The sequence below is a fragment of the Lissotriton helveticus genome, chromosome 12, assembly GCF_964261635.1.
Source record: "Lissotriton helveticus chromosome 12, aLisHel1.1, whole genome shotgun sequence".
Taxonomy (NCBI): domain Eukaryota; kingdom Metazoa; phylum Chordata; class Amphibia; order Caudata; family Salamandridae; genus Lissotriton; species Lissotriton helveticus.
Genome location: NC_136073.1, coordinates 278,415,610 through 278,442,876, shown reverse-complemented (window position 1 = coordinate 278,442,876; position 27,267 = coordinate 278,415,610). Strand labels below are relative to the sequence as shown.

Here is a 27,267-nt window from a genome sequence, read left to right as displayed (position 1 = left end):
GTGGAGAAACGGTGGCCCTGATCCTCCTCAACCTCTCTACGGGATTCAAAACAGTCTCCCACAACACCCTCATTAGACTCTACAACATAGGCATATGACAAGACGCCCTCAAGTGAATCGCCTCCTTCCTTAAAGGATGCACAGGGAGCATCAGACTGCCTCCCTTCACCGCCGCACCCAAAGGCATCATATGCGGCATACCACAAGGATCATCTCTCAGCTCCAAGCCTGTTCAAGATCTATATGACCACCCCTTGTAGAGGTCGTCAGATCCCACTCAACAAAATCTCCTACGCAGACGACACTCAACTAATCATCTCTCACCGAGGACCCAGCCAAAACCAACTATAGCAACGCCATGACCAACTTAGCCAAATGGATGAGACAACTGATCTTCGGGAAGAACACCTCTGCATGGGAACACAGCTGGTGGCCTGCAGAAGTCGAACCCACAGCAACTGACAAACGCACGTAACCTCTGCATTGTAATCAACAGCCAAATGGCCATGAAAAGAAAAGTTAACAGTCACCGCCTCCTGCTTCCACACATTTCGCATGGTCCGCAGAATCTTCAGATGTATCCCAACCAACACCAGAAAGACAGTCACTCAGACCCTTGTCACCAGCCACCTCGACTACGGCAACACCCTCTACACCGGCATCTCCACCCAACTCCTCAGAAGACTCCAGACCATAGAGAACGCTGCAGCCAGACTCCTCCTGGACCTCCACAAACAAACCCACATCGCGCCACCCCCCTCCCCCCACCTGAGATACCTCCACTGGCTCCCCATCCAGGAAAGATGCCAGTTCAAGATCCTCACGCATGCCTACAAAGCCCTCCATGACCTAGGACCTGCCTACCTCAACCATCGCTGAACTCCATCAACCTGCTAGACACCTAAGCTCTGCTTCACTCAACCCAGCACCGGCAGTCGCTCCTTCTCTTACATCGTAACCAAGACCTGGATGAACCCCTCCGCCCCTCAGCTCCGTATGGCCTCCTCACTGGTAGACTTCAGAAAGACACTCAAGGCCTGGTTCTTTGACAGAGACACAGCGCCCAGATACCCTTAGGGGTGACAGAGTGCACTTTACAAATACTGATTGACTGACAGAATTGTGTCTACCTCCGGTTACAAAAGGCCAGTGGGAGAGACTGTGATCTTGGAAAAATCTGTCCATAAAGTCATAAACCAACAGTGATGCAAAGTTCAGTTATTTCTGAAACAACTGAGGCCTGCATCATCTAAGGTGCAAGGATCCACAGAACATAACAAGAATACAAATTACCTAGAATGCAGTTTGGGTAGTACTTCTAGGCCTCATCTGAAGAATGAATGAAATTGTTCTGTACTGGGTGATGGAGAGAATACAGATGTGTTCTAAAAAGCTAGGTAACATTTAAGCCTGAGGCAGCCACAGACCAGTAAGTGACTGGTTTCAAAATGCATTTTTGATTCCATTATTATACTTACACTATGTAATTACAATGTATCAGCTTGAATTGAGGCTTAGTGGGTCTTGCCACAACATGTTGCTGAGTTTGTTGGTGATAGTCCTCACATTAAGGATACTACTTGCTGTCATTTGTGATATAAAAAAAGTGCAAGTTGGGAGGCAAAGCTTGCTAATAACAGTAGGTATTGTTTAAGTTTTTTATTGTAACCATTAGGTCTTATCATTTTGATGTTTTTTCAGAAGAGTCCTAAAGTTTCTTACTATAGGTTATCTTCATCTTAGTAGAGAAAGAAGCTGACCGCCTTTAAAGTTTTTTTGGCGCCAAAGAACACATGAGAAACTTCCCTTTTATTAAACTTTGTTTGGGCTGCAAGTGCTGTAGCACCATGTAAAGTCTAGTTTTATGTATTTCTGGGTTACATTGGATTAGCATTGGCTGGAGCTTACAAAGTGACAAGGTAATTTAGAACAAACAAGGCTGGATTGCTGACATTCACTTATACCAGAATGTAAAAGAAAGTCAATTCTTGCTTTAATTCTTTTCACTGATCCTACTTTTGCCTGTCCAGATTGCATTGCTCACTCAGGCACAATTTAGGGGTTACATTTCACAAAGTCTTTGTAAATTGTAAATTGATACTTGTATAGCGCACTACTCACCCGCAAGGGTCTCAAGGCGCTTGTACGAATACCGCTGTGGAACCCATCCTGGCTTTCCCTGTGAGGTGTCCACTCCTGGGCACCCCCAAGGTGGAGGCCAGGCATCCTTAGCGTTGTGGGGGCCGTTGTGGAGATTAAGCAAGCTATTGCCCAGAGTTGCAGAGTGGGACTCCATGATTGGAATAGGCAACGAGGCGAGAATTATCAGGTCCGTGGAATTTTGAGCCCAAGACCCGCCGAGGCGGGGAATTGAACCCTGGTCCCGGGCTAGACCTCTGCATCAGGGTCTGCCGCTCTAACCATTGAGCCACACTTCTCCACTTGTGCCACATCACAGGGCACTAGTTGAAGTCTTATAGTTCTACTTTTACAGAGTTGCTTGGAGCGTTTGTAAAACACTAGGAACAGTTCGCTCACTGTGGGATCTTGTAATTTACCACTATCTATTGAAACCAGTAACCTCTCGTAGAGGAAAAATTGTCACAACCTTCAGCAAGGTCAAACATATTCTAATAGATTTGTGTTTGGAATAAAGAATGGAGACAAGAAGATGTATTGTTGAAGCCTAATCCACCCCAGAATTGTTTTTAAATTCCTCAAGCTGCTGCACTAAACTTTGCTTGGGCTTAGCTGCTTGGCCAAATGCTACTGAACAAACTGCTGTCACAGGGAACATCATGTCCCCCAACACATACACCTGAACACTTTCCTTTTAGCGGAGGTTTGAGTGTTCTGGAGTGAGCTATTATTTATTTTCTTGGATTTCAGTACTGCGTCTTAGGTTTCAATACCAGATATCGTGGTATAGATCATACAACAGCCATTAGGTGTTGTCTGATCTGTAAGACATTCGTGCCTCAGGGCTAAATGTAAAAAGGCCTTTGCCCCTCAACTACAACCAGGCGGCTGCCCCCGCCAGTCACTGAATAGCCTTGGTTGAGAAGGCAATAGGAGGCGGAAATGCATTACATTTTGTGTGTCCCCCTGCCATGAGAGCCAAGGTTAGATGTTGACAAAAGCACACAAAAAAAATTAAAGAGACAGAGCACCTCCAGTGTGCTTGCATGATTAAGCTCACTGGAGGAGAAACACAAGGTAGACCAGAAAATGTAAAAGGAGAGACCATTCTCTGGTTGTCTTTCCAAACACCAAGTGCTCTACAGGTACCATACAGCAGCATGGCAAGTAATTTCAAACGGTTTAAAATACTAAACCAAAAGTAGGAAGCCAGAGCTTTATTGGAAATCCAGCTAGTTCCAGCCAACATGGAATGCCTTTAAATAACAAAATGCTGTATTCCTGAGTCTTCTGTGGGACAGTTCCACAATTCAATTACTTATGCAATGCAAACCTGGAATTTACCTTCATATTGTTCGAGTCCGTGAGGAACATGGCAAGCCGATCAACGCCCAGTCCCCAGCCAGCTGTAGGTGGCAACCCATACTCCAAAGCAGTGCAGAAATTTTCATCAATGAACATGGCCTCATCATCACCAGCAGCTTTAGCCTAAATGAGGAAAGATGGTAACACACAGGCACTGAGTATAAACAGTCTTAATTATGCCCAGCCAGCTAAAAAAAGACATATGGAGAGCACAGAGGAATGATGGATGAATGTATAGGCTTATTACTTCACTTCAATAATTGGTTTGCAGCTTGTGGCCATTCTAGTTTTGCGGACTCTGGTAGCTGGGCTTGATGAGCACCTCAAACATTCTGGGCATCGATCACAGCACAGTATGCCTGACTCATGTTGTAGGCCCTCAATGCCTCACAACATGCTCGCCCTATTTAGGATCTAATTTTGCAACTGGGTTTAGAGCCATACTTGCATGGTTTCTTACTAGCGCTTCCAGTACCACCTATTCCCTCTTTCACATCCAATTAAATGACTGATCATGACTTCTGCTCTTAGCACACATACCTGTACTTGATATGTTCTCAATCAATGAAACATGGACTGCATGCCATATTCTGTCGCTCATAATTGCTACAGAGACCTGGATTGTGAACTCTTCAAGTGGAGTAACTGTACACATACTGTCACATCCAACTGATGCACTCACAAAGTCTATTGTATATAACAATCCCTAAAACCCATTTACAAAGAGTTCTAAATCAAATCATTCTAAAGGTAACTAAATGCAGGATACATCTCAATTAACAGTTTACATTTGTAAATTAAAATGATCTAAAGTTTTTTTGATGCAAAAAGTAGTGTATATCACATTGTAATAACATGAGCGTCTGCAGAGTCTTCCAGCGTGAGAAGAATGTAGGAGGTAGGCAGCAAAGAAGTGGTGATGTGATGCATTTTGAGAGCATGAACAAACGAAATGGAGGTGCAGGTATGAATAGTTGTAGATTTCACCCGTCTCCTTTTGCAATGAGACATTTTGATATTGATCCAAATGAAATAGGGGTTAGACTGTTCCCATACAGCTCTCCCACGATGTGAACCATTTTGGTATGTTTGTTCATCTTTTTCTAGAACTTCTTACAATCTACTAATTTCTCACAATCAAACAACAAACATCAGACAAAAGTGACAGCCTACAATGTTCTGTATGAAAGGGCACCCAATTTGAGAATATTCTATGATGCCATGGAAATTGTCGTTCGAGCTAAACAAACGAGAACAAAATGTGTAAATTATAACTAGACAGATCCAATTAGAAATATCCTGTAAATTAGATTTCCGTTAGTTCTTTAAAAGTGTTTCTACTATAAATATTATCCTTCAAGTTTTGAAAGGTCTCTACATGCACTAATTGCAAAATGATGTATTTGACAAACCAGTCTCTTTCCTTTCAAAAGAGATAAAGAATGTCTGCTATACATAGTGCCTCCCAAACATTAGTTTAACAAAGCAACTGAGTTCTTCACTCAGTTCTATTTACTATACTCAAGATTACACTAACTTCTGTGAAAATATTTTATGTTGCAGATGATACTGTCTTTGCCAACATATATACTGTGTGCTTCGTATCGATCACAAGATATAGTGCCACGTTCAACATAGTTGACAGCTCTTCTTGGCACATACAGTGAGTGGCGTTGGTATATCCTGGCTGCTATTTGAAGGCATAATACGGCTCCAAATACATGGATTACAATTCTTTACAGTGAAAGAGGTTTCTGTAGTTAGGACAGTTGCCTACACAGATTTCTAGTTGTAGATGGAGTTGCTGGTCTTCAACAACAACACACTTGTTTACCTTTGCCTGATCCTCAAACAACTCTCTTTGTCGGACTGGATCATTCAGCTCAGTGTAAGCATTGCACACTTCCTTCTTCATTACAAAAAGCTCAAACCTTTCCGTCAGTCCTTTCTTTGAACGATGCCTGGAGAGATCAAGAGGGAGCACATCAGTTACATTTTAATCCAACTCGAAGGCATTCTGAACATGAATTCTTAACAAATTCTCAACCGAACATTAGGGGGAAAAATATAAACAGAGCACTTTTGCAAGTGAATACTGCAGACTGGTGAGTGGGAAATGTAGGTGTCAGCCGCCCCTGAAAAAAACATTCTGCCTTGCAGACAGCAGGTGTAGTTGTTGTATGCTACTTTGTCTCTCCCTTTCATCACCCCGTAAGAGAGTCAGGCCTAACAGGTCAAAGAAGACTACTTGTTATTGTGTAATATACCTTGCCCCAGCTGTTTATAAAAGTCAACAATGGACAAGCAGTATGGGGAAGAAGTGTCGGTGTTTGATTTAAGAACAAGTTGGAAAGAATTAGTTCACCCCTTATTCACATTAAAATGAAATGAACAAGCAGATGAAATCCAAAAAGGGCTTCTGGGAGTCAGTAAGTGTCACACATTCTTAAGAGTCAGTTAAGAATCGATGGTGTGACCAGGTCACCATGCAGTAGTGACACCGATTTAAGCTAAGTTTACGCATGTACTGTGTGCCTTTCTAAAATGACTCAAAAACTATCCAACGTTACGGACGGTGTAAAAACAGATTGAATGATCCCTTTGTGTGAAGAAAATGTGTATGTGGGTTTGTGTAACTATGCAGAATGGTGGCTGTTGATCAGAGATTCAACATATTCGCTCAAAATACCCGACAGTTACATCTCTGAAAAGGGCTCCCTAATTGAATATTGCATATATGAGATTTTCGTTTTGATTGTCAAATGTTTTTTTGACGTTTCATACATGAAAATAATAAAAATACATAGAAAAATGAAAGGAGTAACCTCGTTTGGAAGATTTTAGTATGTAATGTTTGTATGTCAGGAAGACCAGCGTGCAGAGAAGAAGCTGTAAAACACAATTTCAGTTTTGTCTGTGTGACGTGAGCGCGAGAGGGCATAAAGAAATGGATGTCCAATTATAAGGAGGAGATAGAGCGGTTATTCAGGTCGCTGAAGTATGAAATAGAAAAATCTAGATTATTGCTAGCATGAAAAGGCCAAGAAAGGGTTAAGGATGAGTTGGGAAAAGCTTGGTTAAGGTAGGAGGACACAGCTGTGATCAAAGGTCAGTGCCCTGGAGAACGGCACAGGGTTAAGATTATGGACTCTAATATGCAAACACATGGGTTCTGTGATAGATATAAAATGATAGCTGGAAAGTTCATAAACTCACAACACAGCAAAAGGGTGCCCATGAATTCCCGATGAGGCTGGTAAGCGATGAAATACCCCCATCACAAATGATATGGGCCACAGAAACACAAGAGATGGTTATGCTTTAAAGTAGCCAAAATCTCTGGGGGATACAGCAATGGAGAATGAGAAATAACTAGAGGGGAAATGGCATGGTGGAGTATTGGCACCAAAATAAGAGATTCCCTTGGGAAAGCTTCATTACTCAGTGAACTCTCAGGGTTGAGGCCAGAATTCCCATTAACTTTGCACCCCCCCCCGTTAATGGGATCCTGATCATTTTAACTCTATGGGGCAAAATATACTGGGGTATTATTAATGTAGCCCCAAATTAAGAGAAAAAGGAGCAGCAGACAGAGTTATCGACTGATTAAATGCAGCAGATACATCCAGGAGAATATGAAGGGCAAAGAGTTTAGAATGCAGAGTAGAAGTGCGGGTCTTTGTGCCATAAGAAACAAGAGTAGTTTCAATGGGGTAAGCGGAGCATGCATTGGGATTTTGGGACAGGGTCGGAAACCACAAGCTCAAGATGGTTACAGAGAGGAGGGGGGTCAGAATTACATTAGCAGGAGATATGGCTTCTTGTTTTCACCCCTGGAACCTGGCCGCTGATTTTTGATTTTAATAGCTACTCGGTGAAGGAGCATGGCAGCACAGGCAAGATTGCCTCTCACCCTCTGAACATTGCACACACACATTCCTCCCAATCAACATTAGTATACAAAAAAAATAACATCGAGGTAAGCTTTAACTTTACTAGACGACTTTCAATTTCCAACATAATCCTCCACATATTAAATGGGTAATGTGGTCTTACCATTTAGCAAGAGGGCTCATGATCTGAGGATGATCACAGATAAAGGTGGGACTAATGCAGGTTACTTCAAGGAACTCGCCAATAAGCTAAGAAGCAAAATACAAATATCAGAAAGTATATCAACTCAAATAACACACACAGCCCATATTTAGAAAGAGTTCTATTTAAGGAAAAACTCGACCTTCCTACCATGCCTGAAGTGCCAATAAAGGTTTTTAGGACAACTTTATAGTAGCACCACATGGTCCCTAGCACCACCTATGCGAACAGAAAAATGCTTTCCAGTAAATTCTACATCCTACTCCAAAAACCAAATTACAGAATCACTAACTATATGCTCTGGGGGGCATGGCTGATTAGTGCTTTTAACATGTCCACAAAGTCGTTTTTTATGGTTGCCCTTCATTCTAATAGGACGCATCAGACTTGTGCCACCTCACAGCTTCACTGTGGAACCAAAGTGCAACTATCTTTCCCATGGCTAACTAGACAGAAGTATTCCGTAGAAAGAGCACTACAGAGGGTAGGTATTGTGTGCTTCAGATGGACACCTGGTCAGGGAAGAGGGTGTGACGCAGCGGTCAGAGCTGCCGACCTGGGAGCTGGGGATCCTAGTTCAAGTCTCAGCGTCAGAGCAACATCCTGGCGGGAAGAGGCCAAGATCCACTCTCCTTGTGTTCCCTCCTCCATTTGGACTTTGACTTACTGGATGACTTCGACCACAAAGGCCTGGTGCAGGAGTAGCCTTAAGAGGCGGAATGGGTCTACACTTCCGACTTGGAACGAGACTTATGCAAGGTCATACTGAGGTTCAGCTACATACAGCTTACATTTAGTCCCGGATCGTCTTCGAGTGCATGAGGGCACACTCCTAGCACACCTTGGAGTTGTGCCCTGAGCCCAGACAACAAAGATAGACCTCGTACAGGTCCATTTAACAGGGGTTTGACATCACCATATGTTTTGAACCCTGTAATGTTATGTGGGAGACCTCGGTATCTTGCACACTGGATTTCAATTTGGAAAAATTGCCAATCCAGATGAAAAGGGTAACGGAGCCCTGGATCTGTGCTCGAACGCTTGGAATGAAGGTCACAAGGCAGGGGTGGTGCTTACATGTGGCTCCGCTCCACTTACAGGGCAGAACACAGCCTATATGAAGTCACAAAGCAATGCACGTGAGCACTGCTGTGAAAAGCATCTGATTCAGTGTGGCGCCTGGGGAATATTCTTAAATAATAGGACTCTAGAGTTGGAAGTATTCATCAGAAACAACAAAGTTAAGTGACGGTAAGTCACAATTGACACAGAGTCTTGCTTTTGTATTTAGATAGTTACAATTAAGTTGGTGAGCAAGGAACCAGAGCAGTGCATTGACCAGCTATTGAGGGACACAGGTATACTCAGTAGCCATGTGTGTTTCTTTACCTCAAATTCTTGAGGTCAAACCTTCTAATCCCATCATTTTGGCTGTGCTACGGCATTAACATGTATTCATGTGTGGCAGCTATTTCCTACATACAGTACTTTTGCCAAACACTCTGGAGTTACAGAGCTAATAGTAAAAAATAATGGAGTGCAAAATTACAATAAAACATAATCGAAAGGCAAGGTGTGCAAGTTAAACTAAGTGAAGCCAGGTTAATGAATCACCAGACAGCACTTCTGAGCAGAGAGCAAAAAAGGGGGAATGAACGCCTGTAGAGAATATGAGCAGCAGAAATATAGAGGACTGAAGGGGATTGCGTGTATAGGCAAGAGGTACACAAAAAGAAAGAGGTGCAATCATCAAGACAAGGCAAGCATTAGATTAAGAGTAGCAGTTGTATAGAAATTAAGGAAATGACATCTTCCTTATATAAATGTCAGGCATCTGTAGAGGCATGCAATAAAAGAAATGTGATCTGACAGAGTGGTACTAGGCAAAGATTACTCCCCATTTATGGAAGAGGAGGAAAGTGGGAGAGCAGACAGAGCGAGATAGCCCCAGAGAAAAACACAGAATGTCAGTATTGTTGCAATGGACTGGAAAGAATGAAAGCATTGGATGCTCAATAGGCAGGATGTGATGAAATTATTAATCTGTCAGCTGAAGTCAGAAAAATAAAAACCCGGCATCTGTTATCGTAAATGTGACCAAGTCTAAAGAGTGTGATACGAGAAGTTAGGGGGTAGTGTAGTAGGGGAACCGCAGAGATCAAAAGACAAAGACCTGGAAAACGGCACACCTCAGATGCATAAAAAGATGTTTAACCAGCATTTGCATGTAACTAGGTTCTATGCAAAAAAAGAAAATGATAACCAAAAAAAGTGCCAAATTACAAAGTGACGAAATAAAAAGAAAATGGGGCAGATATTTGAATAATTGGCCATTTAACACGTGTGACAAATACAAACATCAGAATAAGAAGGGAGTTTGGAATGCAGAGCACACATGAGGGAGTTTTAAAGCATAAAAAGAGCTCTATATATGGAGTGCAGAGAGGGTGAATCAAGGTTTTTTAGAGCAGATTGGAAACCACACAGGCAAGATGTTTACAAAGTGGAGCAATGAGGAAAATAAGAAGCGCATATGGAATTAGTTTCTGAACAATAGGCAGAACAGTAGCATATTCAAAGAGTCAGGACACATGCAAGAAAAGGGACGGATAAGAGAAGAGTTAACAGATGGCTTAAGAAATGCTAGAGTGAAAAGATGGGAAGCAGTACACATAAATCAGCATATGTTGTTTGAAACGTGGTTGTTGAGACCTAATCTGGACACAAGTACGAGCTTCTAAACTAAACAGGTATCTTCAAATGTGTACTATCTAGACATACTACTCAATGGCAAAATATGTGAAATCACATTTATAGTTCTTCAAAAATATGTATAATAAACACTTTCATGTCCGGGTTGGTTACCCAGCCTGGGCAAACTGCCTTCCCACAAGCCCTCAAGTGGTGTCCTCTCCTGCACTCTCTGTACTGGTCACCTGCTACTGGCAGTTCAATCCCAGAATGTAAAGTCTCTGTAGAACTCACACAGCTTTTCGTTCACAATTCTGTTTTTCTTAATTTGCATATATGAATTACCCCACTCAGCAACTGAACATAATCACTGTTCTACCCAAATTGAAATTCCACCAATCATGGTATCGGACCGGTAGCACTTAAGCAGGAAGAGGACATTAACATTCCACAACAGTTTTTAGCACAATAGTGCTTAAGAAACCTCTTATATAACGGTGGTTCAAACGAAAATGTATTGAGTATTCTTGAGAAAAGACAAGTACAGGTAATTAGCTTGCATTCTTTTCCTAGTATCCTGTTGATCAGACTGGCATGCATTACAACAAAAAGGCACATAGAAGTATCATAATTTAGACTCTAGACTACCTGGATGCGGAACTGTCACCATGTAGATTTAGTTTAGTTTTAGACATGTCAAGAGTGTTTTGGCTGTCGTCGAGATCCTTCTTTTTGGCAACCAAGGTTTCCTAATCTAGGGCCTTTTTAACCCGTCTGAGGTCTTGATCCCCTTTCGATTTTGAGGCTGGTTCAGAGGGTCGACTGCCAACAGTGTCTTTGACTCCTGGGATTCTTTGAGTTTATGCTTTCCCTTGATCCCGGTTGGTTTTGGTATCAGGGCAGCCTTAGATTTGGAGTCCAAGAGTCTTGACTCCTTGTCACTGCTTCCTTGTGTTACCTGGCACTTTATTTTTTTGCTTCTCCATGAAGACTTCTTGGTCTTTACCTTCTCAGTCTCAATGATGTTTAAAATGTCCACGTCTTTTCACAGGCCTACCTAGGTGTCTGTTGCTTTAGAGACAGAGGACCTTTAGGTATGTCTTCACCATATTATGCGCACCTCTGCTTTTCGCTTGTGGTCGCAGACCTCTGCAATGTGGTCTTTTGGCAGGCAGATGTTTCAGACTTTGTGGCTGTCCTTTTAGGAGTACTTATGGTGGCACTATGGGCAAAATCTAAAGGGGGTATGCTCCAGACACTACCTTCATTCTCTGAAGGTTGTTTTTTGTTTGTGGAAATAATATCTTCTCTACATCGTTGATGTAGCCACTGATTACCCATCAATAGCTTTTTCCCCAAAAAAAGTCTTCAGCGAAAAACGTTGTGATTGTTGAAGTCTTCCACGTCAATGCTATGCTTCGAGCCTCAACCGTGGAAAAATTAATATGAAGATGGCGGCCAAACAAATGGTTTGCGTGTAGGGGCGTCTGATATCACAGACGGTAGGACTAGTACTCCAAATGGCTACCACCACACAGCAACAAAAAGAAAAAGTATGGCAAGCAAAATTATTCTGGATCCAATAACTAAATGGTGGAATAAGGCACAGCATGCAAATTCAGTGCAAAATCCTTGAGTACCATGCAGTTCAAACTGTAGGTCTCATCTCCAGTTTCTACGCAACCATTGTCAATAATTGATTTGAGGGAAGGATGGGAGGATTGTTACTAACATGGGGAGCATAGGTCTAAAAGTTCTTAAGTAAGCTACTGCACAGGTACCTTCCCTTTATTTTTAAGTAAGAACCGAATCGAATCAGAATATAAACAGAAGAATATGTTTTGGTATTCCACTTGTCAATACTGGGAATCAGGCATGCAACTGGGAGTCTAGAAAGCTGCACATGGGAGATACTGATAAAATGGTCACTGAAGCCTTCCAAGATGGCAACTTGTATAAAGTAGGATTTTCAATAAGCCACCAAAGGATAGAAAAAGCTCATATTCTCAGGGCTTTGCCCTTAAGCAAAGTTTTGGAAAATTTTTGTGCATTTACTGTAGGTCTTTATAGACCTCTAAATTGTTAAGATCTTCGACCCTTGATGTATGTAGATGAGTGCAATGGTTAGGGAGTGTCATTGCCAAGTTAATGTGTAAAATAGACTGACTGCTGAAAATAAGTAAGGGTGCATCCTGAACAGAACACAACCTTCTTTAAAATCTGTTCTGGACTCCGAGACAAAAAGTTCAAAGTTCTTAGAGGGAATGGAAGTAGGTGGTGCAGTGTACTGGAGACATGATTGTGTAGGAGAAGTACATGTGAGATAAATGGTCATGGGATATGCAAGTGTGCAATATAATCTATTTAGTTGATTAGTGCTTTAGGTAAGGCTATCCTCTGAAGGTCAGCTTGACTCTTTTTCCCCCACAGCTCACCTTGGGGCAGATTTATGTTAACTGGCGCATCCCCAGGGATGCGCCAGTTAATGTGCGCCACAGCTCCGCCACCCATGGTGCGCCGCATTTATAATGCGGCGCACCATGGGGCAAAAACGGCACAGATGCGTGACGCATCTGTGCCGTAAAGGTGACGCATTGCTGGAGTTGCGTCGCAAGCGCGACGCAGCTCCAGCAAGGCTCGGGGGTGCCCCATCTTAACAATGCTGCGTCAAGACCTACGCCTGCTTCAAGCAGGCGCAGGCTTTTGACGCAGCATTGGCCTGAAAGTGACTGAGTGAAATCTTATAGATTTCACTCAGCCACTTTTGCGAGGCGCACCTGCCCCGGAACGCCCACCCTGCGCCGGAACGCCCACAAGCGGCGCAGGGCTTTACAACGTGACGCATCTGTCTAGATGCGTCACGTTGTAAATCGTTCGTAGGGATGCGCGACGTTTACGCCGCCTTGCGTGACGCAACAGCGGCGTAAACGTGGCGCAAGTGCCTCATAAATCTGCCCCCTTATCTTTACTAAATGACTGGGCTGCAACCTGGCGATGACGAAAGATGCAGAGGTCATATTTTTAAGGGTCTAGTGGTTGGTCCATGCTTAGACTGCATATTATCAAGGACTTGGCAGTGTAAGGAAGGGCAAATGTTACATATTTACAGCATAAGAGTAATCCTTAAAGAAGAAGCACATTACCTTGTCCAAAAGTCTGGCAGTCGTCCTTGGTGGAGGGCACTCCACTCCTTTCTTTACACAAATATCATCCAAAAACGTGCGCATTTCTGCATTTAAAAACATTGAAAAGAAACGCTGAGTCTACTGCAGTAGAATATTAAAGTGAGTAAGACAAAGCTTCAAGGAGAACATGCTGGTTAGTACACCACTAAGGAAAATGTTTCAATATATATAACGGTTCACTCAAAAAACAATACTCCTCCCATTTTCAGGACGGAAAATCTAACTTAATATTGACTGTATTTATTGTGAATGAGCCCCTCAATCTGCTTGCGTTTAGGTAGTATGGTCCAATTTAGCTTGCAGAACAACAGAAACGTAATATGGGCGCCTGATGGATCCAAGCAACAGGCAGGTGTAGCCCCTGGGACCTGATGCAACTGCTCGGTTCTGAATTTGAAGCAGGATCCATACCTGCCCCCAGAAGCACATCTACAACCAACATATGGAAGGGAACAGATCAGCCATGCTATTCGGGACACAGCACTGCAGGAAACTGGTAGAGGTATCCAACTCTTGAGGTTGCTCTGTCTCGAATATCCTCCCTCTTGCTTTTCGATTCTAGGTAACGTTTTTTTCCTTGATTAAAGTTAATTTGTTTGTTGTTCTACTGCACTAGTTCAGGGTTACCTATGTTAAGGGCAGGTAAGTTGTCTGTGACAAAGGCCAAGGTACATCAAGCAACAGAAGAGTGTCAATTGTTCTATGTGTGTAAGCACAAACACATGAGAAGGGTTGAAAAAAATTATTAATAATAAATCACATTGGATTTTACAGGAAGCCCTCACTCACCACCCTGGTTGGTGACATGCTTCATCATCGGGCCCACAAGGAGAAGCCAAAAGCCTTCCTGGTGTGCTACTACGCCAGAATACTGCGGAGCTGGTTTTTGTGACAAGAGTATGAAAAAGTGAGTTAAAAATGTCAAGGTTGTATGCCACACAAAAAAACTTTATTCAGTGGTCAACCTGACATATTAAAAGTATGTGTAGGGAAATTACCAAGTAAATTGTTTGGATATTTCCACTTAAGGTGGGGTCGACATGTTTCTGCCCGTTATGTGCGATTTACTGGGCATTCTTCAGGACCAGGGGGAGTGTACCTCGGTGGTATGGGCGCGCTAAGGCCCACCCTGACCTGAGGATGTGAAAGTTAAAATCGTGTAAAAACTATTAAGTGCAAAGAGAAAGAGAGAACAAACCAACAAGTTGTGGGATTTACCTCGAAATGAGAGGAACCTGTATAGTTTGTCAGCTAAAATATCCACGCCCCATAGGTCTCGGGAGGAGGGTGGAGGCGAAAATGGCACACCACCCGCAACGCTTGGCACCCGCTCGGTACCTGGGTTCTGCCCCTTGACCGGACCTCGTGGAAAGGCCAAGGTACGCCACATCTGGTATCAGTATTGTCCCAGTGCCAGCTATGCAATGCATGTGTGGATTACTCCACCCCAGGATTAAATGCAATACGTTATGGTAAAATATCTGCGCCCGGTGTAAGGTACAACCTATAATGTCTGATTTGTAATTTACCTTCGGTCTCAAACTGCTCCGTGTCTGGAAGTGATACTCCCAGCGCTTTCTCCAATTCTTCTACCATACTGATCCTCCGGAATGGAGGCGTAAAGTCAACCTCAAAGGCTTGGCCTTCAGGTCCTTCTGGGTGGTACGAAATCTTGTAATCACCTGTGATGTGTTTCACCATACCTGCAAGAGAAATCATGTGAGCTCTGCATTTGACGTAACCCGTTCAGCAATTTAGTGCCTTTGCGGCACATCACATAACAAAAGCCTGTTCTCTGCTTTCCTGAAATACAAATTTGCCTATTCCATGCCTGCATGTTGAAATCATTTCTATAAGGACGTTTTGGAATCCCTACCTACAGGGTATGGTCCTCCATAAGACTATGAAATTGCTGTGGTTGACTAAAAGGCAATACTGTAGTGGAGGTGTATTGGATAATTTATGCTAAATAGTTTGAGCTTTTTTGCCATTTTTCTAAGGAATGTATTATTACCAACACACAGGTTGACCGTTAGCTATTCATTGCTTTGACCAAATAGTTAGTGGAAATTCGGTGTCATGGAACTAAACAATCAATAAATTGTTAATGTACTCCACAAACTTTATTCACTAGGGAGAGAGGAGTTGGAAGTAGCATAAAATGCACAGAGGTTTTTTAAACATCAGAGTACATTAAACCCTTCGACGCTCATGACGAGCTGGGCTCGTCATGGCGTAGCCTCCTCGCACGCTCATGACGAGCCCAGCTCGTCACGTAAAGTGCGGTTTCGCAAAACCCAGCGTACGGGCGGAATTCCGCCCGCACGCATGCGGTTAAAACTCACTGAATATCAACTTGTGAGAAAATACACGGGAAGAGGTTAGCCACAGTGACAACAAAGAAAAAAAATTAAAACAAACATAGCTGCTGCCTTGCAGATACCAACAAGCAAGTTTTCCCCCTTAACTCTGTGGTAGCTAGCCTGGGCCCCTCAATGAACACAAAAAGCTGAACATGATCAACGTACCAAGGCCAATCATAAGATCCCTCACATGAAGACTGGGATTCATGGAGAAAGAAACCAGCTTAAAACTTAGGTAAATTAGGAGAAAGAAAGAGAAAGCTGGATAAAGATAATGGTTGGGTGAAAGACAAAGTAACCATGAAAGCCACAGGGGGGAATAACGCTAGCTGCAAAGTGAAACAAGAAAGTAAAACACAAAAATAAAAGAAAGAAAAACGGAGACAGAGCGAGAGGGCCAGGCTGAAAGAGAAAGGCACAAGCAAAGAAGAGCCAGACACAAAAAGATACTAAAATGATAGATACTTGATGAGGCAAACTGCTATTAACAGACAGCAAGAAGAGCTAGAGACGCGTGCCAAGATGATGGGGACATTGAACAAACTCAGAAACGGAGGGTAAACGAGAATGAAAAACGGGGAAAAAAATACTGAATATGTCAGATGCCAGTATAGAAATACTTAAAAAGAGGTAGAGGATCCCATAAACTGGAAGATACAGAGCGAAGTACTGAGACACAAGAATAGGACATTGGTTTGTATTTAACCTCTTCAGCGCGGCGCAAATTCTCGCGCTGTGCTGAAGGTTCTGATGAGCCAACGGGCTCATGACAGAACGGTTCCGTCATGAGCACAGGTCAACCGACGCTCATGACGGAACCGTTCCGTCATGAGCACCGAAGGGGTTAAGAATAATACTTCCAACTGCATAGACAATAATAATGTGCTAAGTAATATCACCCACCGAACCATACAGACATTAAGACACTCCTACTGATACTCAAAAAAACAACTAATAACCTATAGACACTCATGTAGCTACTCACAAATCCATGCAGCCACTTATACACAAAGTGAGAGACTGACAGATATTTACATATTTAAACATTACTCACCAACCCATATATTCACTAAGATACAATTAATCAGTCAGTTATACAATCAATTTTACGCAAAAAAATCATCCGTTTAGACACTTATATACCCATTTATTCTTCCATCGACCTGGAGATATACATATAAACCATATTTAATTTTCAGAAAAACACATTCACTGGATGATGTCTCAGTGATGTCATCAGTGATATCATTTGAGAGGTCATCAGTGATGTTATGAGTGATGTCACTGACCATGTCATGAGTGATGTAATATGTGACGTCATCAGCAGTGCATTGCGGGCGCGTGAGTTAGCTGAACTAACTATAACGGGGGAATTTCAAAGGTTTTGTATGAGTGAAATGTCCAGCTAACTATAACATGTGTGAAACCTATGGTTTTTTCAGTGAATATATATAGTATATATATACACACATATATAGTTATATAATGTGCTTCTCTGGTGCATCTAACAAGCTGGTGGCATGTGTAACTACATTTTTTTTGTCTTGTAATTTTAATGCTTAGCAAAAAGAACTAAGAACTAAGTAAATACCAGCACTTCCAATGATGTTTAATAACAATATGTATATCTAAATAATGTAACCGATGTTATATTTGTCCTACGATCTACTAGTTCTTTCCATAGTCCATAATTAACCTGATATTTTAGCTTATGTATTTCAGGGCTAGCCGATCAAGTAAGAACATATATTATTAGTAACATTGGTACTTTTTTTTATTCTATGTAGTAATTTATAGTGGTACAGCACTGGAAGTCACCTTAATTTTATATTCATGCTCTAATTGTTCTTGCTTTTTACATTTATTCACAGTACAAGATTATTTTAATCTACAGAATAAAGTAATACTATAAAAAAATAAGTGACTAACGTAAATCTGAGAGGTAAGTTTCAGCAGGGATGGAATATTATCTTGGGTACAGAGATTAGAGCAGATAGCATAGTAAATACTGTCAGAAGCAGAGAGGGTTACAGACCCGCTAAAACAACAAGCAATGGCAAAGCCAATAGGTATTGTCATGTGAAAGAGGTGTGGCGCAGCGGCCATGGTGCCTGACTCCGGACCACAGGGTTCGCGGTTTGATCCCCGGGTCCGGTGGCAGGTAGGCCCAGCATCATGTGACTCTGGGCAATAGCTCGCTTAATCTTCCAGATGGCCCCCAGTGCCAGGACACCTCTCCTGAGGTAGCTGTGTGCTTTACGAATGCTGGTATATGCTGCAGGGCTAAAAGTTGGGGAAAAAGCACTATGACAAGGCCAGCATAGTAATGGTGGAAGGGAAGAAGCAACACAGACCACAAACGGAGGACAGGGGAAGATAGAACAATGGCACCGCAATCGGTGCCAGCAGCAGAAGGGCACCAGTCAAAATAAGGCAATCCGTTCTTTGTCCATGCTGCACATGAAAGAAAGGGAAGTGGAACTGGCACACGCCGTCCAACTAAGTGGCAGCAAATAAAGCCAATGAATGGTAAGCAATGGGCGGACTCAAAGCTCCTTTCAGTAAATAAAACTTCTTGCAAGCTCAGCACATGCGCTCAGTCTTTGGTCAGACCTAAAAACAGCATGCAGTGAACACCCTACCACATAAAGGAAGATAAAATCCTGAAATGCATCAAGCGGGCAGAAATCCATAAATATTTGCTCTGTTAGGTTTAAGGGCTAAATATCCCCTCTTCATGCAAAGTTCTGCTTCTGAGATGAAAACCTGACTAAAAAAAAAAGAAAAAAAAAGGTGACCAATTTTAATCTCCTCAGCTCGCTGCAATGCATTGAAAAATAGGAGTTGGCCCTTCTTACTTGCATAAAAGGCAATAACAGTGTTCTTCATAAACGGCTGCAGACAGTTTTGTAAAGCATCTAAACACTAAAATAGAATCACACTAAAATGTATGGACCTCAGAAGGATGAAAGGCTGGGTTGGCCTTGCTACAAATCAAACCCATCATAACCTGCCGAACACTCTACATACCAGCTTAGTGCTTTCTAGTGAAGTCAAGCACGGAACGCACAACTACATATACAAAAAGCAAAGCAGCATAGCTACAGAGAAAATGCTCCAAACCACTTCGCTTAAGTTCACGTGATATAAATTGCTCACTGCAAACTTGGAAAAAGCTTCTACCTACAAAAGAAGCATGTAATCACAAGGCAGTCCTTTTATTTCTATACTGAAGCAGTGTCTAATTCCGGAAGACGATTTGGTGTAAAAAAAGAAAGATGCATTTACTGAAAAACAAGAGTTTGTGACATTCCAGCTACAGGTGCAGACTTTGGGACAGGGGAAGCACGTTCGAGACTCAGCATCTGCTATACATACTGTTATTCTGGGCAAATCACGTAATCTCTCCGCAACTAAAAAACAAAATGAATGTGACTTTGTGTAATATAACTAGTGATCATGTATAGTGCCTTCAGTACCTTTGGGATCAAGTTTACACTTTATAAAAGCTCCACACAAAAAACACGATGCGAAAGAGGATCAGTTACACCATATGTATCCCTTTTGTATGCAGGCTGTTTGGCTATAACCAGCAGCCCCGGTGTCATGCAGATATCCAACACAATCTACACAGTTCACGTCCCGGACTTGCAATCATCTGGACCCAACACTAGGCGGCGTTCTATGCTATAGATATGAATTCAGCAGCCCACATGCCTCGAACGCTTCATATTCTATTAACATTTCGGCCTGTTGATAGAAACAGAGGCATGACAAATCACAAGTCAAGAGGCTACCGCCAAAGAGATTGCGGCCTATGGGGGCTAGTTTCGTCTGCAAGCAAGTGAAGTTGTGCGGATCTAGCCCGCCCAGCGCACATGGCAAATTCATTCAATTTCAACCATGGAGCACGGGACATGGGCACAAGATCCCACAGATGCATGCTAAACTTAGTCTGCCAAACTGTGCAGAGTTCCCAAACCGGAATCACCAGGGGTATTAAAAGGCATCTCCCGACAAGTCATGAATAATTGCAGCCACTCCGCCTCTATACTCTATTATTCCGCACTTCTAATCTCCAGGGTCAAGGCACCCACAACCAAGCAGAGGGGCTTGCTTGATGTTTGACCAGCACAGAAGCAAAAGAGTACTTTTGGGATAGAAGTGAAGCAAGGTTGAGGGCTGCGCAACCCTATCAGCCTTGCTTTATACTTTTGATAGGAAGCAATCTGTGCTTGGTCCATGCTCCACTGAGTGAAAACCAAGTGGCACCCGGCATTCGCTGGCTAATTAGGAGGCAGCAAATAAGAGTGACAATGAAGCCAATAAATGCTAAGCAATGGCAGACTCCAAGCTCTCTGTGTAAACAATACCCTGTACAGCACAGCATTATCACTGTCCACAGGTGAGACCTAAAAAGGAGAGTGCATTTGAGAGGCAGGCAATAGAAAGGGTCGGTGTACATATGAGGAGCAAAGACTACATAAATGTCGGAAGTACATTTATGAAAGAGAAAAGAAAAAAAAAAAAAGAAAAAAAAGAAAAAAAAAAAGACTACAGCAGGGAGGAGACTCGCTCTCCGAGAGGGAGACAAGAGCACAAAAGAGGTACACCTAGGAGCAGATACTAAAGTAAAGCACAGTTTTCACTCAAAGAATAGAACATGGATGTGAGTGCACCTAAGAGGTAGCCACTAAGGTAGACAGGGTCACATCTCCCTCTGTATCATTAGTAGGACATGGTAAGAAGGACGAACAAGGGACGCTTCACATTGTGATGAGCAGAAAGTCTAGAGGGACACTTCTTTAAAACATTGTATACATACCGGAGAGCAGCCTTTCTGTGAGGTCCATCAAGTCGTGGTAATCTGCATATGCCATGTAGAACTCACAAGTTGTGAACTCCGGGTTATGGGTCAAGTCAATGCCTTCATTTCTAAACTGACGACCAATTTCATATACTCTGTCAATTCCTCCCACTACCAGCATCTAATAGGAAGAAGCATATCTTAAGCGGCCCCATCATTCAGCACCAAATAAGTGGCAATACAAGTATCGCTAAATATTCCCCAATGACTCATCAACACCAAGAGCTTCAGACAAAATGTTCACATCATACACTTGATGGTTGTCCATAAAACAGTGGTCCTCACCCAATCCACACAAAAAAGGGAAACAACTCTAGTACCTCCACCAAAGAACTTGTATCCACTTTTACCAATAGTCATAATGATTGTTATGTCTCAAAACACTCACCTTTTAAAGGAGGTCCTTTCTTCCTTCATCCCTATGACCAAAGGCATTTCACTAGCCTCCTCCCTCCGTTTTCATTCAGAAACGCTGACAAATGTATTATTACACAAACTTGTCCTTCCCATGGGCAGTTGGGGTTCCTATGTTCGTTTAATCTCCAAGAGTAAGACTGCTTCTGTTAACTTCCCCCTTCCCAGTTTCAGTTCAATGACATACTGTGCCACTAACAGTCATGGAATTTCAACAATTGTCTTCCTAGTCCCTTCTCTGTGTACCTGTGTTCTTACCCACATCATGCTGACACTTCCAATTCCCACTTCCCCAACTGAGCAAGTCTACATGGTCATTCCCTTGAGCATTTTTATTGAACATCAGTAAATACAGCATCCTTACCTTGTGATACAGCTCAGGTGCAATTCTCATGTACAGGTTCATATCCAGTTCATTATGGTAGGTGATGAAGGGTTTGGCCACAGCACCCCCAGGTATTATGTTCATCATAGGAGTTTCAATCTGAAGTTCAGGTAGGACAATTAGAATTGGAAAAAAGCACAGCCAAATAGAAACACTTCAAACTTTAGTTGATAAAGGACATGCCTCTAAAAACAGAAGGAGCCCCATCACCACCCACACCCAGGACCAGTCATGGCCACAGACCTGAAATCAATGCACGTAGCTCATAACAGTAACTCTACATAAAGCCTACATTTAAATAATAAGAAAAAAGGATTACTATTGAACTTTCCCATCCATGACTTGGAGGATCTAATGGTAAGGTTCCTAGGTAGCGGTAAGTGCAGAATATTTACATGTACACCAAGCATAAAACTGACAGTGAACAGAGACTATTTCTAGAAAAAATCATGGGTCTAAGAAACTGCGCTGGGTAGATATTAAAGTACAACTGCAGGAAAAAGAAAAGATACCGGCAAGGGATTTATTTTTTTATTTTACTTATTCCCATTTCATTTTCCTTGTTTCTAAACTGTGCCCCTGTTGCTAGAATTAAGCCTGAAAATGTTCACTGCCAGAGTCAGATGCCTAACAGCCATTTTGTTCAACATAGAAACTCAACTGAAGGCAGCATACCCCATCAATATTTTGGTATCATTTTGGAGAAAGAACAAGAAGAGCTTGTACCTCAGTCTGGAAAGGGGGTGGCAAGGGAATCTACTGAAAACGCTCATGCCTCAGAACAGCCACGTACTCTCAATAGCCCTGGGTAAGAAATCTTCAGGTTGGCAAGTTTAGAATACAATACTTGTAAGCTAATATCTCAGTTGTGAGTTCAGGCATAAAGAGGACTTCTTAGAGAAGAAGATGTGACCTGATTGTGGAGAAACTTATAAAATCTCGTCAGAGTATATCTTCCAAGAATCATGATGAAAATGGTTTTTTTCTGAACACTATTAATGGAAGGGCCTTTCTCTTCAAAAAGAATTTGCTTTGACAATGGTAACTCCTCAATCCCAGATTCAAGGCTGCCTATCAATCAATCAAGGGTTTGTAAAGCGCACTACTCACCTGTGAGGGTCTCAAGGTGCTAGGGGAGGGTTGGGGGGCTGCTCCGGATCAGTCGAAGAGCCAGGTCTTAAGGTCCTTCCTGTTTGTGTGCAGGGTTGGAAGCGTCTGATGTTCAGGGGGAGCTCGTTCTAGGGCTTGGCTGCGATGTGGGAGGAGGCACTCCCGCCTGTTCGGTTTCTTCGGATGCAGGGGACCTCTGCCAGGGCGAGCGGAGCGGAGGTTCCTCTTGTTGAGTTATTTGGGTCCGATGATGAGGTATTTGTAGGCGAGGAGTTTGAAGGTGACCCTCTTCTCGACAGGGAGCCAGTGGAGGTCTCATAGTTGTCCTGAGGACGAGTCTGGCAGCGGCAATCTGGATGGTCTGGAGCCTGTGTAGGAAAGATCTGTTGATTCTGGCGTAAAGGGCGTAGCCATAGTCCAGTCTGTTTGTTATGAACATGTCGGTGACTATCTTGCTGCAGTCGCTGGGGATCCATTTGAAGGTCTTGCGGAGGATGCGCAGGCAGATGTAACTGGTGGAGGCGACGGCGTAGATCTGGTGGTTCATGGAGAGGGAAGTCTAGGATGATGGCGAGGTTTCGAGCGTGGTCTGTAGGGATCAGTAGGTTGCGGAGGGCCACCAGGAGTTGTCCCAGGCGTTGCAGGGTCAGAGGATGAGGATCTCGGTCTTCTCCGAGTTGAGCTTCAGGCAGCTGTCTTTCATCCAGGTTGCAACGTTCTTCATTCCCTCCTGGAAGCAGAGTCTGCTGTCTTCAGGATCCTTTGTGAGTGAGGATGAACTGGGTGTCGTCCACGTAGGAAACCATGCTGAGCCCATGCTGTCTGACAATGGCAGCGAGGGGGGCCATGTAGATGTTGAAGAGCGTGGGGCTGAGTGATGAGCCTTGGGGCACTCCCAGTTGATGTTGGGTTCGGAGAGGAAGGGAGGGAGTCAGATCCTCTGGGTTCTGCCGGAGAGAAAGGATCGGATCCAGTCAAGGGCGGCGCCTTGTATCCCAGCGTCCTGAAGTCTGGCAGCGAGGGTGCGATGAGAAACAGTGTTGAAGGCTGTGGAGAGGTCTAGAAAGATGAGGGCCATGGTGTGTCCCTGGTCGAGTAGCATGCGGATGTCGTCTGTGGCGGCGAGGAGGGTGGTCTCGGTGTTGTGGTTACTGTGGAATCCAGACTAGGAGGTGTTTAGGATGGAGTTCTCTTCGATGAAGGTGGTCAGCTGAGTGTTCACAAGTCTCTCTGTGACTTTGGCCACGAAAGGGAGGAGAGAGATGGGCCGTTAGTTTTTTAGGGCCGTTGGGTTGGCTGTGGGCTTCTTGAGGAGGGGTTTAACCTCAGCCCGTTTCCAGTCGTCTGGGAAGATGCCGGACGTGAAGGAGGCATTGGTGGTAAGTCCAAGTTTGGGTGCGATGGCGGCTCTGTGGAATATGTGCAGTGGGCAGGGGTCCGTAGGGGCTCCAGAGTGGGTTTTATGCATGGTAGTGGTGATGTGTTTGACTGTGGGCAGCTTCCAGGTCATGATGGTAGGCTTATCGGCCGCAATGGGAGAGTGATGTCCAGCGGCGGTTCGTTGAAATGGTCTTAGAGGTCCTTGATCTTCCGGTGGAAGTAGGAGCTAAGCTTGTCGCAGAGTTGCTGGGAAGGTGTGATGTACGTGGCTTCGCTGGGTGGTTTGGTGAGCTGCTGTATGACGCTGAACAGTTCCTTGACGTTAGTCGCATTGGTATGGACTTGGTCTCTTATGAAGGTCAGTTTGGTGTCACTTATGCGCAGTTGGTATTCCTTCAGGGCGCTCCTGTGATTGTTCAGTGCTTCTGTAGTTTTCTGGGTTTGCCAGGTTTTCTCTAGGCGTCTGCAAGAGCGCCTGGCTTCCTGTAGTTCAGTGGTGAACCAGGCGGCTTTCAGTAGACGTTGCTTGGCGGGGTGCGAGTATGTTGGCGCATCGGGCGATCCAGTGGTGAAGTTCTGTGGCTGCAGAGTTGGTGTCTGTCGTGGCGGGGGGGGGGGGCATTTTTTGGGGGGGGGGGGGACCTTGGTGGATGGTGGTGATGGAGTTCCTCTGGGACCTTGCTCCAGTTTCTTTGTGGTGGTCGTGGGGCGGGCTTGGGAGCATTGGTGGTGTTGAAGGTGAAATGGATGCAGTGGTGGTCCGTCCAGGTCGGCTAGGTGGTGTGGCTGAAACAGATGTTTGTTCCTCCAGCGAAGATGGGGTCTAGAGTGTGTCCAGCTCTGTACGTGGGTGTGCTGAGCAGCTGCTTCAGTCTGAGGTTGGCGAGGCTGTCGAGAAGAGTGATGGAGTGGGGTTTGTTGTGGTTGTCGAGGTGGAAATTGAGGTCCCCGAGAAGAATGTAATCCAAGGAGGTGATTGTGTGGGGTGCGGCGAGCTTGGGGATGGTAGTTGCGGACTGGGTGCGAGGACCCGGTGGTCTGTAGATGAGGGTGCCGAGTAGCATGGTCCTGGAGCTGGTCTGGAAGTGGAGGTGTTCTGTGTCAGAGTGGGGGATCACTCGTGCTGGATGTGGCGAGTCGGAGAAGGGTGTTGTGTGCGATGGCGAGTCCTCCTCTGGGGCGGTCCTTTCTCTGGAACTTGTAGCTGTCAGGAATGGCAGTGGTGATGTCGGGCCGCAGGTGGCGATGGTCCAGGCGAGAGGGTATCGATCAGGTCCCAGATCTCTACGGGATGTCGGTGTAGGGAGCGCACGTTGAGGACGCAAGCCAGGGTGTTGGTGGTGCGTGCATCGGGCGGGCCTTCGGTGGTGGTGGTGGGGGGGGGGGTATTGTCGATGGTGAAGGATCTGTGGTAAGCTCTGCACGCGAACTCTCCATGGGTGGTGTTCGGTGAGGCTCTTACACAGTCGGCGTGTCTCCCGGGGTTGAGGATGGTAGAATCGTATCAGTGGGTGCTGGGTGATCCAGGGTTCCTGGCGCTGATGGGTGCAGACTGGCTTGCCTTAGGGGCGCCTTCAGTGCCAGATGCGCACCCGAGCTGCGGTCTCCGTTATGTAGGGCAGGGGAGGGACCTCAGGTGGGAAAACGGGTGTGGGTAGAGGGTAGGGGCAGGGTGAGCAGTGGTGGGAAGCATGGGATGGGGACGGAGGAGGGGGCAAGAGCGAGTATGGCGGCACAAAATTAAAAAGACAGAGGCAAAATTAACCAACAGTGACAAAAAATACAGGAGAAATCCAGGCCTGACCCACATTAGAATTATGAAAGCACATGCATTGAGCATTATGAACTAGTTGACCAGTTTTGAGAGGAGCGTAAATAAAGCTCCCACTTATGAGTGTTTGACAGTGGACTCATTGAAACGTGTGAGACCTTACATCAGAGGTCTTCAAACTGGGGGGCGGGCCCCCCAAGGGGGGCCTCAAGTGATCCCAAGGGGGGCGTCAGGCTGTGCCCAAAAGAAGCATTATGCTCAGAGCAGTGCTTTGCTTTACGCATGGAAGAAAACGAGCAGCTGTAGCCTCTCTGTAATGTGCCATCACTAACAGCTTTTGTCATTTATATCAGGCTGGGAGAAGGTGTCAGAAGGGGAGGGACACCCACATTTCTATTAATCACACTGTGGGTATTTTTACTCGTTAGTAAGGTCTGCCTGACCACAATAATATGTTTGGTAATCGTGTATTTGGTTGCATTACTAAGAGGATTTTACTGGAATGTTTAAATATGTCTCCTGTTTAAATAAATTGAGACATATTTAAACATTGCCATTTTAATGGAATTATTGTGAAAAATTCTGAGGCAGGGGGGCCCGATAAATTAGATTTTTTCACTGGGGGTGCGCGGCGATAAAAAGTTTGAAAACCACTGCCTTACATCTAGAAGCTTTTTCAGCTTAGTAATTTGCTGTTGTATTTAGTCTGTATGAACAGGGATATTGAGGCTCTGGTTGTAAGTATTGTAAAGCCCACCTGACCACTGTTTGGCAAACAAGGCAACCCATCTCCAGAGACGTTCAGAGACTTTGAGAGGGTAAAATATCAGAGGAAGCACTAGACCTCAAAAGACATTTGCTAGCACTCGTACCTTTGGGGCTCTCTCCATCACAAAGTCTTTCCCTAAAGAGTCTAACACTGGGTAAATCCAATCACCAGCAAACAAACTGACATTTTTTCATTAATTACCCAAGGACTACTAAAGGAGATTGCTTCATGTAGTAATTCGTGATATTAAAAGAATTGCAAACTAACAAAGACTTAAATATTTTTATTGACAGCTGTCGTCAGCTACCAAAACTTTTTTTCTGGACTACAGGGGAATTTAACTCACTACAATGACATAATAAGTTAAATGCCAGGGTGCCAACATGTTTAGTAAATATTTGGTAACAACTAGGGAAACATGCTGCAGCATTGTTGGTAATGATACAAGACATATGACATGGACTCAAAACAAGAGTGATCACAGCCTGCAACTGCGCCATGTTATTCTGTATCTCTAAAGAGCATAGGTCAGGTGTGAGCAACAATGCACAAATCCTACCCAGAAAGACATCAAAATCCCTGAGATGAAGCATTCTGGAGGTGCAATGAATTCTTAAAACACAATAAAAATAGATAATAAAGACTAAGCATAATGAATGATTCAGAACCAATACATGACAGGAGTCACAAGTGGCGCAGTTTGGTCGTATGGGGAGGGTGAAGGGGTTGGAAT

The 27,267-nt window shown here is 44.0% G+C and overlaps 1 protein-coding gene across 3 annotated transcripts in view; it reads right to left on the bottom strand.

The window, feature by feature from the left end:
- The window catches only part of KARS1 (lysyl-tRNA synthetase 1), a 70,139-nt gene that overhangs the window by 2,004 nt on the left and 40,868 nt on the right, over window positions 1-27,267 (bottom strand). For all 3 annotated transcript variants that reach the window (XM_078670132.1, XM_078670129.1, XM_078670131.1), the window contains 7 exons: window positions 21,484-21,603; window positions 20,664-20,826; window positions 15,005-15,178; window positions 13,434-13,519; window positions 7,561-7,646; window positions 5,339-5,465; window positions 3,484-3,627 (listed from right to left, as the gene is read on the bottom strand). In XM_078670132.1, coding sequence (XP_078526258.1) covers window positions 3,484-3,627; window positions 5,339-5,465; window positions 7,561-7,646; window positions 13,434-13,519; window positions 15,005-15,178; window positions 20,664-20,826; window positions 21,484-21,603 — 900 coding nt within the window. The remainder of the gene's footprint in view (window positions 1-3,483; window positions 3,628-5,338; window positions 5,466-7,560; window positions 7,647-13,433; window positions 13,520-15,004; window positions 15,179-20,663; window positions 20,827-21,483; window positions 21,604-27,267) is intronic.